This window comes from Antedon mediterranea, chromosome 10 (assembly GCF_964355755.1).
Source record: "Antedon mediterranea chromosome 10, ecAntMedi1.1, whole genome shotgun sequence".
Taxonomy (NCBI): Eukaryota; Metazoa; Echinodermata; class Crinoidea; order Comatulida; family Antedonidae; genus Antedon; species Antedon mediterranea.
Genome location: NC_092679.1, coordinates 20,753,458 through 20,766,982, shown reverse-complemented (window position 1 = coordinate 20,766,982; position 13,525 = coordinate 20,753,458). Strand labels below are relative to the sequence as shown.

Genomic DNA, 13,525 nt, shown 5'->3' with positions numbered 1-13,525 from the left:
CACTATTTAAGTTGTGATGTTTTACACGATTTGAGCAATGGCCACTGTTTTTAACATTTTACTACTAAAACCACAGCCTGCAGTTGTATGTATACATCTTATTTAAGGTAACACTTTTTTATAACATGTTTGTATGTATGTTTTTATACAGAAGCAGATAGTGACTCTGAAACAGGCACAAAGACAAATGGCACAGACAAAGATAAAAAGAAAACGCTAGGATTCAGTCGCAAGATCCCATTTGTTAGAGCAACATCAACAGACGCTGAGAACTCAAAAGACGAAAGTTTAACTGTTAAAAGTCGACGTAGTAAGTTTACAAAAAGCTTGAGCGAAGATCATTCGGTTGAACGTCGAAACCGAAGCAAGTCTCCATCTGGAAGAAAAACGAAACGTTCGAAAAGCCCGGATGATTCCCTATCGGATCTTCCATCTCCAGCAAGTATAAGTTCAACGAGCACAGATGCACCAGCTCGCCCAAAACTTTCCAAAATAAATTCCATGGGCAGCAGTTTTGATCGGTCAGTGGAAATACTGTCGGACATCAGTGAAGTTGACTCAATTGATATGGCTAATGTTAAACGATATTCATTTGCGGTACGGATATTACCGGGTCAAGAACCGGGAGACGTGCACGTAGGATGGGTCACACCAAACTTTCATTTCATGTCGGAAAAGTTTAATCACGTCGACACCAGAGAAGTGCGTGTAAACACATTGGGCGAAACAGGAGTTGTTCAAGAAAGGTAATAGCTGATGTACAGTCAACTCTCCCAATACCAGACACCTTTGGGCTGACCTAATATGTGTGGTTGTCCGGAAAGTCTGGTATTCGGAATATGTTTTTGATGGTAAAAAAGTATTTTGGAATTTTTGGACCGCAAGGAAAGTCTGGTTTGGGAGAGTTTCTGATTTTCAGAGAGTCTGTTATTAGGACTGTATTTAATGTGAACCATATTGTCCATTTTTTACAATATTGTTCACACTAAAACTGGACAAGATTTCATGTTATATTGACGCTAGAGAAGTTTGTATAAACACTGGTTTTACATTTGTCTTTTTAGTGTTAAGCGACGAGACTGCTATATGATAGTTGTGGGTAACTTCTTAGACCTTGCAGGCAGTACGGACAATCGGAGAATGGCAACTGGAGTGACAGTTAGGTGTGCCATTGATGTGTCAAGTGGAGAGTTGTCATTCACAGTGAATGGCAGGGATATTGGTTGTAAATACCAGGTATGGATTTAAGGATAATTGTTTACTGCGAAGTAGCTTTTATTTTGTGAGGTAGCCTATGACTTGCATTGCTCATTAATTTGCGTCAAAATTCAGATTTGAGATCGGCTCTTGAATGGTTGGTTATATTAATGGTTGAGTTTAGTTGTTGTTATTGTATCTTTGTTTCGAGTTTAGACTGGCCCACTCACTATTTTATATATAATAAAATCAAATTTCCTTGTATTTTTTGACTTAAGGAAAAATAAAATTATCTTCTTATCTTATAAGGTTGAATCAAACACGAGACTGTACCCAGCAGTGGTTGTTGCTCCAAGTACAAATGAAATGCTGCAGTTTGAATTGGGAAGGTCAAAGGTGAGAGACATGTATCAAATAATATGTTATTACCCTGGACATTTTTTGATATCATTATGTATGAAAAAATACTCCCATAATGCAGCTAGTTGTGTCTTGACTTTACCAGGTACCCATTTATACACCTGGGTGGAGAGAGGCAGAGTAAGTAAAGTGTTTTTCCTAAGAACACAAACAATGCGTCAAGCGTTGGATTTGAACCCAGCATCTCACGATCAGTAGTCTAACGTCCAACATACTGCACCACACGCCCTCACAAGTCTCATATTTGCTAGTGATGTTTTTCCCATAGTTCCATATGTTTCTCTTTTTTTTTCTAGAACTGTCTTCCTTTATCTGCCAGCTGGTTCAAAGGAGAATCAGGAAACATGGTTGCGCAGTGCCCCTCGAGGGTCAACGTTCAAGCAATGCAGTCTTTCTCGTGGGCCCGGGTTCCTAACAAGGTTCCCGACGTAGAAACTAAGAAGCAGTCAGAGAGTACAGGATGGATTGTCTCACTGAGTGAATCTGGTAAGTTAGCACTATTTGTAATTTGGTTATGATAATATTTATTATTTATTTATTCAACTTTATTTTACAAAGGTAGCTCTAACAGCTTTCTACAGCAGTACAGCTGACTTGAAGAGGCCCTCTTAAAAACAATTAAAAAAAATACAGACGACATTCAAACATAAAGATACAAGAGGATTCATAAAGTTCCAATTCTCAATAAAAACATTAAGCTTAGTACACTAGCAAGTTTTGAAGTTTGATGAAATGATGTCTATATAAGGAATGAACTATCTTTTATTTGTGTTTGTAGTTCCCTGGTTGGCAGTTCACATCCCAGAGGAAAATCGAAGCTTAGACATCTTGGAGTTGATTGAACATGAAAATCTTCTACGGTATGTACATCGAATTTAAAATTTTATCTGTCAGAGACAGCAATTGTATGGTTTGTCGGCGGGAAGTTGACTTTAATTATACATTTTAACAGGCATACCCAATTATGATTTAAAATTTTAAAAACAACCTCAGTGGAAATATATATATATATATTAACAGTGTTTAATTATTTGTTTTTTAGATTCCATACAAAGACATTGCAACTATACAGAGCTGTTTGTTCCCATGGTAACCACTCTGTTGCACATGCTCTGTGTGAGCATGTTGATCAGAATCAACTTATGTACTGCATACAGTGCTCTTGTAAGTTTTGATTAATATTCATTTCATAAGAATTGTGTAAAGAACAATTAAATGTATATGTTTTATGAAACTCCTTCATCATTCAAAGGAATTCTGTTTTTAAATTGATATTGTGTTATTTCTTCTATAATATAATAATTTTATATATTTATAGATATGTGTGGACCACTACGAATGGGTTACCATGACTTGCTTATCTCTGTACATTTGGAAACACTGTGCAATGCAAGGTAATAATTAGTACAGTAAAATCCCTCTAGGACACCTCTATTCAGGGAACACCCTCTTTAACAGAACACTTTCCTGTGAAACAAACAAGGATAAACATACATTTTAACACTACAGCTAACCCCTTTTCAGAGGACACTTTAAAGGACCTAAACGGGCTCTACTGTATATTTAAGTAAACAATCTTTTCTCATAGTCTTCATTCAGATATTCCATTTTCTAGTATATCAGGAAATGTCCAATAAATTGATGATATTACATTATTTTGTTGGACATTTTCACCTGATAAAATTATCGTAATGTTCGCAAAAAAGTATCTTTAATAATAATTGTTTATTTAAAAAAAAAAGGAAAATGACCCAAGATGAGTTTATTATCCCGCTAAGAGTTGATGGCAGAGCGTATGAGCCAGATGCGACTGACGATGGTACTAAGAGCCATTCAATCAAGAAGGCATTGAGTGCCACTCACAACATCTCAATCAGGCCTACACAATCAGCATATGATGAGGACGAGTAAGTCTTTAAAGTAGGCCTAGTAATATATAATAGCAATTTCAAATTGAAAGCTAGATTTAAAGAGTTTGGTTAAAGTTACCTTGATATTTAATTAAACTGTCTTTTAAAAACAATTACTTCCCACTCTCATGGATAGAGGGGAGCGTGCAGTAGTTAGCTGTACTGACACGCTATAGCTTTGTTCACACTAGGGTGTAACGCAAGAATGTGAGCCTCAACATGTAAGTGAATTAGCCAATTACAAGGAACAGTTTGAATAATCCATCACTTTTGATTGGTCAATTCCGATCAATATACTTTGATCGTCATCAGGAGGGAGAATTGAGGATGATCAAAGTATATTGATATACTATACTACCTAGTGTACTGCAAACAGTATATCAACATATTGATTTCACCTTGCAAACATTCAAACAATATATATTTTCATCTTATTTTACATGTTCTGTGCATACTTTACTTAAATGCAGTAATTCATGTACTTTGATTTTCAACAGACCAGAAACAATGAACAAGGAGATGTGTCCACCACAATTCAACAGATCTTTGCTAAAGAAGCACGTTATACAATGCCTCACCGAGTCGGTCTCACATGGTACTGCGCAATCTAGGGACCCTATTGGTGGCAGCTATAATAATCTGTTTGTGTAAGTACATATTTTAACCTTTTGTTTTTAACCTCTCAAATGAACAATTTCTGAATATAGAATTTCAGGTGATCAAAGATAACTATACAGTGCTATACCTATAGAAATATTGTCTGAATTGTTGATTGAAATTGAATTGAAATTTATATTTATACTGGGTAACCTCTGGGTCTCCCAGAGGGCCCAGTTGGTGATTAGTGGCTATGATGTACTAATACACCGGGGTAACCCCCTACTCGTCTCGAAAGATGTACTAGGTTCTTTAAAGTGCACACGAGCTAGATGTGTACACTGGACCTACGGTTTATAGTCCTTATCCGAGAAGACTCGTTCTACCACCAGAACCATGGAGTGAGTGAGCCTCGAACCCCTGCCGATGTTATGGCTACGTAATTACGGTTCCACTGTCTTAACCGCTCGGCCACTCACTCACTCCAATAACAAATAACAAGACTTAACACAGGAAAGATTTCAGTAATCCATTTCAAAAGCAGGTATTACAAACCCATTATCAATATCCTAGACCCTTATCTTTTAGATTTATGAATTCATTCATTTTTATTCTGAAAACTTTTGCCAATTTTTTAGTGACACATTTATTTTAGGCCATTGTTAAGGCTATGTGATGGTTTACTGGTAATGGGAGAGATTGATGATGACGATTTGAAGCAGTTACTTATCTTGATTGATCCCACGACCTTTGATGATTCTTATATGCAAGGTAAGACCAACGTCTCATATTCGCATATTCTTGGTCACAACGATACATGTAGTATAAGGTTATAGTACATGTTTTACATTTGCAGAATTATGTCCCCCTGCAGGCCTACCAATATCTATCATGCATGTTTAGCTCATACATTCAGGTACTAGTACTATATTAAAACATTTATATTTCTAATATGCATGTTTCCTACAGGTGTCAGCACACACATTGGTCTTCTTCAGATGCATCTTGATGAACCAGTGAAGCTGGAGATGTGCTATCTCTTGCAACACCTGTGCGACAGTCAGTTGCGCCACCGGGTTGAAGCCATCGTAAACTTTTCTGACGACTTTGTTGCGGAATGTCAGGCAGTAAGTAATTTTGAATTTTTTTGTTTTTTTAATTTATGTATATGTGTGAGTGTATATTCAATTTGAAAACTCCTGTTTCAATAAAATTAATAGGTGGACAAATAAATATCATTATTATTTAGAGGTGTTCTTTCTTGTGAATTATTTAGTTTAATTTTTCATTATATGTATTACTAACTATAAAATTGTTTTCAGGATCAAGAGAGGAGGTTCGAAGAAGTGCAGTCAGCTGACCTACCTCCCATCGTTACAGCAAAGAAAACCAAAGAATTCAGATCAACTCCAATTGAGCAAGTGAGTATATATCAATTGATTTGAACATATGACATTCTAAAGACTAAGGATGTCACCGTGCAGCTCTTACTATAATAAGCACACTGAGAGATGATCCCCTACTTTTTACTTGGGGTACCCCAAGTCTAGGACTCTCTTATCTTCTCCTCTTCCATTCGACACTATTGAGTAAAAAGTGCGATTTATAAAGTACTACTCCTCCCTTATTTTGCATGAATATACTACACTATACTACCTCAAAGCTATAGAGCCTGATTTTTTAATTTCAAACTGGATGCAGCCATATGACGTCTCAAAGATGGTACCGTATAGCCGTATTTGGTAGCGAGGTGATTGATGTGTATGTGGAGTCACATCCCGTCTTATGACGTCATTACAGCTTCTTTTGCTGTACCCGAGTATCGCACATTCGTGCCTGTTAGTACCAAGCTCTTCACCTTTCATATGTGCATTGTACTGGACCAATGGCTTTACGTTTCATCTGAAGAATGAGGCAATACAGTTAAACGAACCCATTCCTCTTGCATACTAGACCTATTTTCTTACCATAATGCCATACCACTGGTTGATTAAATATTTGAAATCCTCAAACTGCTTGACTTATTTTACACTGTAATATAACTAAAAAAACTAAAAAAAACTTATGACGTCATTACAGCTTCTTTTGCTGTACCCGAGTATCGCACATTCGTGCCTGTTAGTACTAACCTCTTTTATATTTTTATTTTCACAGATGAGAATGCTTCTGAGCTTTAAAACTGAAGAAGAACTTAGCATATGCCCGTGTCGGGATGACCTCCGAGAGGTTCTGACAGCGTTCCATGACAACTTGATTTCACATTGTGGAGTGCACGAGGAGAAAGAAGCAGACAGTGATGAGATCTCATGGATTGGCCAATTCCTGCAGTGGTTGAAAGGAACTAAGAAAGAGGCAGAAGATAAACAAACAGACAAATTCTCTGGAGGTTAGTCAAGTTCTCTCTTTCTATTATTTGTATGTATTCTTAAGCTCTGTCTACACTGTCAAACTAGTGTGATGTGTCCAATTATGGTAGTGATATCCCTAAATATGACATCATCATACCCATATATGGGCACATCACATTTTTTTTGTCACATAAAGTTTGATAGTGTCGAAGGAGCTTTATTTGACCTATTGATTTGAAATATCATTTTATTTCATTCTTTTGTCTGTAATACTATTAATATTTTTTAAAGACTCGCTATCATTCTTAATCTCTGGAACTATGGTCAACTGGGCCCAAGAGCAGCATATAGAAGATCCAATTCTTGTCAGAGAAATGTTCAGACTGATGTATCGGCAATATGATGGAGTCGGAGAGGTAACTAAGTGATTGCAATTTAATTTTATTAAATGTTATTCTGATTCTTTCAAAGTTTGCCAATGCCAGCCATAGTTGTTTGGGGTAATTCATAGTTGTTTAGAGTCTACCAAATCTTTTCCAGGCTACCATATTTGTTGGATTTAGTTTTTTAGGATGAGTCATAGTTGTACAGGATCTGCCATAACTTTTTTAGACACTATTTTGCTGTTTCACAAAGCATGGTTTTGAAATTGCGTTTTGAATAGTAAATCAACTTTTAAACGATTTAAAATATTGGCTTGAGAAGAGTTGCCTGTACAATAATTATTCTTATATTGTTTTCTTTTGCAGTTGTGTAAAGCTTTGTACAAGACATATGTTGTGAGTAGTGATCAGAGGGATGGCATTGTAAGCCTCTTGACATCATTAGGTCACATTCGGTCATTGCTGACCATTCAGATGGGACAAGTAGAGGAAGAGGCTCTCATTAAACATTTATGGTTTGTTTAATATTTAGTTCTAATTTGTACCAGCAGCTTAATGTCCCATTTGAAGGACAAGGCAAGTAGTGGCTAATAGTAAAGACATAGAAGATAGCATTGCAAACATATGCCGTATGGAGACTCCTAAACAATCATGTATCTCAAGCACTAGATATTGTTCTCTAACTGTATTTGATCACCAACTTAATGTCCCATCTGAAGTACAAGGCATAAGATTATCTGGCAAACTCATGGCGTCTCATTCTGGAGACCTATAAAACCATAACTATTTATCATACCCTTGATTCTCTTAGGTTTGCTTAATTGGATCAATTTTGTTGTACTTTTAGGGAGATGACCGACAATAAAGTATTCTACCAACATCCTGATTTAATGAGGGCGCTGTCCGTACACGAGACAGTCATGAACGTTATGGTGAATGTTTTGGAGAAGCACCAGACTTCTGTCCAACTAAGTAGTGGTGACATGAACACGTCCAACCAAGGCAACCAGCTAAGTGGTATGGCCAGCACCACAAAATCACAGGTAATATTTGTTCTATGCAATGAGACCCTAAGTTCTTAATTAAATTTAATTAAAGTAATCTTTAAAGTGCCATATTGATTTCTAAAAAAAAGAAAATATTAATATATAAAATTTGAATGATTTTTTCAAAAGGACATGAATTTTAACCATGAGGTTATAGCTGCCTGTTCCAGGTTCCTAAGCTACTTCTGCCGCATAGCGATGCAGTGCCAGATTGCTCTGTTTGGGGGCCTAGACTATCTTCTTGACATTAGTTATATTGGACTTTGTAAGTGGTCACACGGCTGCTAATGCACAGCCATAATGCACTTGCTATATCCTTATTACAGTGTGATTGATTTCTGAGGAGTGTTTTTATTACTAAATTTATAGAGTGTGTGCTTTTTAGTTTAAAATTGGTTCTGTTAAACAGTTACTTTGGTAAAGTACAATTAAGACAGGCGTAAATAGTTTTGCTTGGTTAATATCAAGATTACAGTCTCTTACTGAGTGTACAGTAAATATTGCAGAATAATCTTACGGTTTTGGATACAGTATTTTGTTTTTACAAGTGCAGTGTTTAAATTAACTTTGGTACCCGTTTTTATTAACAATGTTTAGTATTATTTCTATTAGTACAGTATATTTTATTTTATAAAACTTTTTTTAATCAAGTTATTTATAGTATTCTTTTAACATGTGAGTTTGTTTAAAAACAAACTGTGTCTTCTCTTTCTTTATTTCAACAAGTTAGGGAGTGTTTTAAAGTGGGTTTACTGAATTTAAGGTCGATGACAAGTTTTAAAATAAATGTATAAGCCATTGATTCCCATGGGGTTAGGGTTCGCATATATATTATTGTATCGGTAATCAAATACTATTATGAAGCATAATTTAAAATATAAAACACCTACCACTTTTCCTTGTCTATTCAAAATTTACATTTTAATATGAATACTGTATTCCTTTAACCTTAGAGCATGACCTTTAACCTTTTTTGCCTTTTTGTTTGCATGCGTTTGATGTGTCTTAGGTCGGGTTTTCTCGTGATCTGACTGCTGGCTGTTGTAGATTCCTCTGCTATTTTTGTCGTACTAGCACGCAGAACCAGAAATCTATGTTTGATAACCTCGGCTACCTTCTATCTCACGGTTACATGGGCCTTTGTAAGTATGAAAATCACATATAAAACCATAGTAAAATGATTTAGATACAGTCGAACACCTGATAAAGGGACACCTTCAATACCCAAGTATCAAAACATTATATTTCCCCTCGTTTATTTTACTGGAAAGTGTCCCCTAAACATGGGGTTAGGGTTCTAAAAAAATTAAACAAAATGCAAAAACAAGCATTTGTTGAGGTTTTGAATGTTTTTATACTTACCCATTTTTGTTATAAATTGTGACAAAAAGTTATAGTTAGTTATGACATAACTAGTGATATGTTATGCATGTATATTTATGATAATGAAATTAAATTGTGCATGAAGTGTTGTAGAATGAAGGTAGAGTAATAATTATATACCATTTATTATGAATTATGAAACAGATAATTAAGAAAACAAGCAATTCATTATTATTATAATTGTTTAAAAATACATACACAGTATCCAAAAAACTACAGACCAGGTAATTTTCCAGATAGATTACATAAAGATTTGTATTCATTTTCTTCTCTTAAATTTAATAAGATAGTAAATTTTATAATTTGATAAAAATAATTAACGGTTAAAAATTAGACACTATTTGGACAGGAATAATATAGTACCCGGACATTTTTGTTGGAAAAAAAAATGTATTAATGTACTGTAGTTATAACTTGTATGAATGTCCATTTTCTAAAACTTTGTTTTTCTTTTAAAGCTCTACCATCCCTAAGAGGTTCATGTCCTCTTGATGTAGCTGCTGCGTCACTGATGGACAACAATGAACTTGCACTCGCCTTGCGAGGACAACATTTAGAGAAAGTCATCAAATATCTATCAAAGTGTGGTGTGAAGAACAACGCTAGAATGATGTCACTGGGGAAACCGAACATTGGATGGGATCCGTTAGATGGTGAACGGTATCTTGATTTTATGAAGCATGCTGTATGGGTTAATGGTATGATTCTATTTCTTGTTTAAATTGTAGTTTTTTAAGATTTGTATATTTTATAGCAATGACCTAAATGTTTTGGCTGTGGTAAGTAAATGTTCACCTTAGCAAAAACTATGGTTTGATCCGACTTAGAAGCATCTACATCTACATTATCCATTCAAAAACTTTAATAATGTAATACATGTTCTAATGCTGTGATGTTAATTTGAAAACAGGCGAAACTGTTGAAGAGAATGCCAACCTTGTGGTGCGCCTACTAATCCGCCATCCAGAATGTCTAGGCCCAGCTTTACGATCTGAAGGCAAAGGGTTGCTAGCAGCTATGAAGGATGCTATTGAGATGTCTGAGAATTTAGATGAGGCCTTCCCACCAGGAGTTCAGAGCCTGCCTAAGATTGTTACTGAGGAAAACCCAGAACCAGTGTAAGTTGTATGATGTGTTTAATTGCACCAAGCTACAGCTCCACTACATATTAGGCAATTATTTTGTTTCTCTGATTTAGGCTCATGTTGACCTGGTTTTGAATTAACGGTGAACATGTTTTTACCCTAGTCAATACAATCAAATTTATATTAAACTTTTTATATTTTTCTTAGGCCAGAAGATGAAGATGACGTTGACATGGGCGGTGCAGTGCTAACGTTCTACGCCATGTTGATTGATCTCCTTGGAAGGTGTGCTCCAGATAAACAGGTCTTGAGCCACGGCAAGTCAGAGTCACAGAGAATGAGAGCCATCCTTAGAAGCTTAGTCGCTCTTGACGATCTAGAGGGCGTTCTTTCACTAAAGTTCAATCTACCATCACCAAGCAAAGTATATGAGAAGAAAGATGGTAAGTTTGCCATGTTATGCTTTTTGTATTGCAACCAAAAGTAATTAAGTAAAGCACCATACTCTATCTATTATATTGTACCATACACAGTCATCTAACAGTAAGTTTTATTTGAGACAACCCTGTCACTATGACAACACTAGATCTTGGGATTGGAAGTCAAGCACATTTGACAAGAACCACCAAGCTACAGCTCTACTACTCCACTATTAAAACTACAGCTTTGTGTTAATCCACTTTTTCAGAGACACTTGGAAAGCCATTAGGAGCAGATTTAAAAGGCTTGACACCAACCCACAAGGAAGCAATGTTGCTTTTCATGGAGAGGGTGTATGGCATCAGTGACCAGGAGATGTTCTTTAGACTTCTTGAAGTAGGTTTTCTACCAGACTTAAGAGCTGCCATGACTATGGACACTGTAAGTATCAACAATAATAACTTTATCATAAAGGATTTCTAAACAGTATATAACAATTATTACTACTTCATAGATCAATGCTGTGGGTATCAGTGGCTGGATCTCAATGGAGATCTTATGCAAAATAAAATAAGCAAAAAGCTAAATCAAAACGATAAAGTAAAACAGCAATAAATTGCTATTGTCATGATAAAGAATAAAATGGTAGGGTACTACTTCATTCAAAGCATACCAACAACAGGAAACAGCTATAGTGCTGAAAATGATATTCTAATTTGCATACTATATCAGGTGCACTTCCTCTTAGTAATATATGTAATGTATAAGCTTTTGTGTGTCAATTTTACATTATATTTTTGATTTATGTTGCTAGCCTAATACTCACGACCATGACATGGCTCTAGCCTTGAACCGCTACCTGTGCAACTCTGTCCTACCACTGCTGACCCGACATGCTCACATGTTTGAGAATGCAGGTCACAACATCTCGCTACTGGACTCCACCATGAACACAGTCTATCGTCTGTCCAAATGTCGGTCACTCACAAAAGGCCAGAGAGATACCATTGCAGATTTTCTAGTAGCTCTCACAGGGTAAGTACATTTCCCTTTCATACTATTAGGAATATATTTCATCCTTGGGTATTAGCTTATTAATTGCTTTCTCTAGAGCAATAAAAAGTATATATATAAATTATTTTTTTTTAGGAGTCTGCGGCCATCCATGATGCAGCGACTACTCCGAAAGCTGACAGTTGATGTTCCATTATTACTAGAACATACATATGTTGCCTTGAAGGTAAGATAAACTTGTTTATCCAGCCTTGGTATCAGAATAGAGAGCTTTCAAATTGCAAAGATGTAGAACCTACACATGTGTCACTTGTTGATCCTAGAATCCACTAGAACTGTTAAACAAATGAGTGAGAAAGTACATTTCAATGCTTCCATATTAGCAAATTTAGTTGGTGTAACTACAGTAATTTCTATAATCAAGTTTGTCACAAATTGAAAACTCCAATGTCGGTTTACATAGATTTACATACTTTATTTTAACTAATTTATTAGCAGAATATCAGTTGGTTGTGGAAATAGAAAACAATTCTCCATTCTAAATATCTTTGTCTTGTAGATTTTAACGTTGCATTATGAGCGCTGTGTTGACTACTATGGAAGTCATGGTGGTTGGGGTAGTTACGGCGCCGCCAATGATGAAGAGAAACGGCTCACTATGATGTTATTCACAGGCTTGTTTGATGCCCTTGCAGATAGGGTAAATTACAGGAATTTTATTAGTTATTCAAAAATAAGATCCCAAATAATAAATGATGCAGTACTTTATGTTTTTTTGATGTAGTCCTTTTAATGTGTACTCAGATAAAATTAACGCTAATATGTGTGTGATAGGTGATGGTTTATTCATTAATTTATCAGTGGAAAATTATTTCCATTTATTTTCATTTGCATACAATATATACATAGAAATTTTTTTTCGGTTTACGTCCCTTTAAAAATGTCAACTTTCAGAATGTCCATAGAGATACTAATAAACTACTAGAGAGTCAACTAGGAGACAACAAAAGAGATGTGTAGTGGTGCATGACCACTAGAGGGGGCACTTTTGACCTGTTTTAATGTATGAGTATTTTCTCTAGTAGATAATGTGATCTCTATGAGGAGGACCCATATGTTTTATATGATGTATTAGCAGTTAAATAACATGCGCTATTGGTTCTTATTCTCCAGGAGTATGATGCAGAGTTGTTCAATAAGGCACTACCATGCTTGACTGCAATTGGTAGTGCTCTTCCACCAGATTATTCAATGGCATACCATGACGAAAGCATGATACGAGAATCAAACATCGATGCTGAAGGGGTTTACCAGCCTTGCCCTGTAGACACGTCAAAGTGAGTAAAATAGACAAGAATAACAGCTTGCAATTTATGATGATCTAGAACCTTTGCATATTCATTGTGTATTGTGTGGACCTAGAATCTGCTAAAACTGTCAAAGCTGAGTTTGTGTCCCTGCATGTGCAAATGGTATTAACATAACCTATGGTCGTCGCAGTCAAAAGCTCTCTATTGTCAAATCAAATATTTTTCTAATATATTTTTGTATTAAGACCGTATTTGTCCTAAATGCATGATGATTGTCCATTTTATTATTATTTTAAATATATCTTTATTTTATTGCATTTTCAGAATTCATCTGAATGAAAGTTTACTATCCTTTCGTGATAGATTTGCAGAATTCCTACATGATACATGGGCGTTGGAACAGGTTTGACTG

The 13,525-nt window shown here is 35.6% G+C and overlaps 1 protein-coding gene across 9 annotated transcripts in view; it reads left to right on the top strand.

Moving 5' to 3' along the window:
• LOC140060078 (ryanodine receptor 2-like) overlaps positions 1 to 13,525 on the top strand; it is an 82,396-nt gene that overhangs the window by 41,365 nt on the left and 27,506 nt on the right. For all 9 annotated transcript variants that reach the window (XM_072106143.1, XM_072106140.1, XM_072106145.1 and 6 more), the window contains 26 exons: positions 152 to 746; positions 1,065 to 1,236; positions 1,507 to 1,593; positions 1,914 to 2,103; positions 2,396 to 2,477; positions 2,660 to 2,781; positions 2,936 to 3,011; positions 3,360 to 3,524; positions 4,025 to 4,174; positions 4,780 to 4,895; positions 5,094 to 5,251; positions 5,447 to 5,545; positions 6,279 to 6,510; positions 6,764 to 6,888; positions 7,222 to 7,370; positions 7,703 to 7,898; positions 8,031 to 8,166; positions 9,743 to 9,982; positions 10,195 to 10,402; positions 10,577 to 10,812; positions 11,058 to 11,230; positions 11,604 to 11,824; positions 11,939 to 12,029; positions 12,363 to 12,503; positions 12,977 to 13,140; positions 13,438 to 13,516. In XM_072106143.1, the coding sequence (XP_071962244.1) occupies positions 152 to 746; positions 1,065 to 1,236; positions 1,507 to 1,593; positions 1,914 to 2,103; positions 2,396 to 2,477; positions 2,660 to 2,781; positions 2,936 to 3,011; positions 3,360 to 3,524; positions 4,025 to 4,174; positions 4,780 to 4,895; positions 5,094 to 5,251; positions 5,447 to 5,545; positions 6,279 to 6,510; positions 6,764 to 6,888; positions 7,222 to 7,370; positions 7,703 to 7,898; positions 8,031 to 8,166; positions 9,743 to 9,982; positions 10,195 to 10,402; positions 10,577 to 10,812; positions 11,058 to 11,230; positions 11,604 to 11,824; positions 11,939 to 12,029; positions 12,363 to 12,503; positions 12,977 to 13,140; positions 13,438 to 13,516 (4,403 nt within the window). The remainder of the gene's footprint in view (positions 1 to 151; positions 747 to 1,064; positions 1,237 to 1,506; positions 1,594 to 1,913; positions 2,104 to 2,395; positions 2,478 to 2,659; positions 2,782 to 2,935; positions 3,012 to 3,359; positions 3,525 to 4,024; positions 4,175 to 4,779; positions 4,896 to 5,093; positions 5,252 to 5,446; positions 5,546 to 6,278; positions 6,511 to 6,763; positions 6,889 to 7,221; positions 7,371 to 7,702; positions 7,899 to 8,030; positions 8,167 to 9,742; positions 9,983 to 10,194; positions 10,403 to 10,576; positions 10,813 to 11,057; positions 11,231 to 11,603; positions 11,825 to 11,938; positions 12,030 to 12,362; positions 12,504 to 12,976; positions 13,141 to 13,437; positions 13,517 to 13,525) is intronic.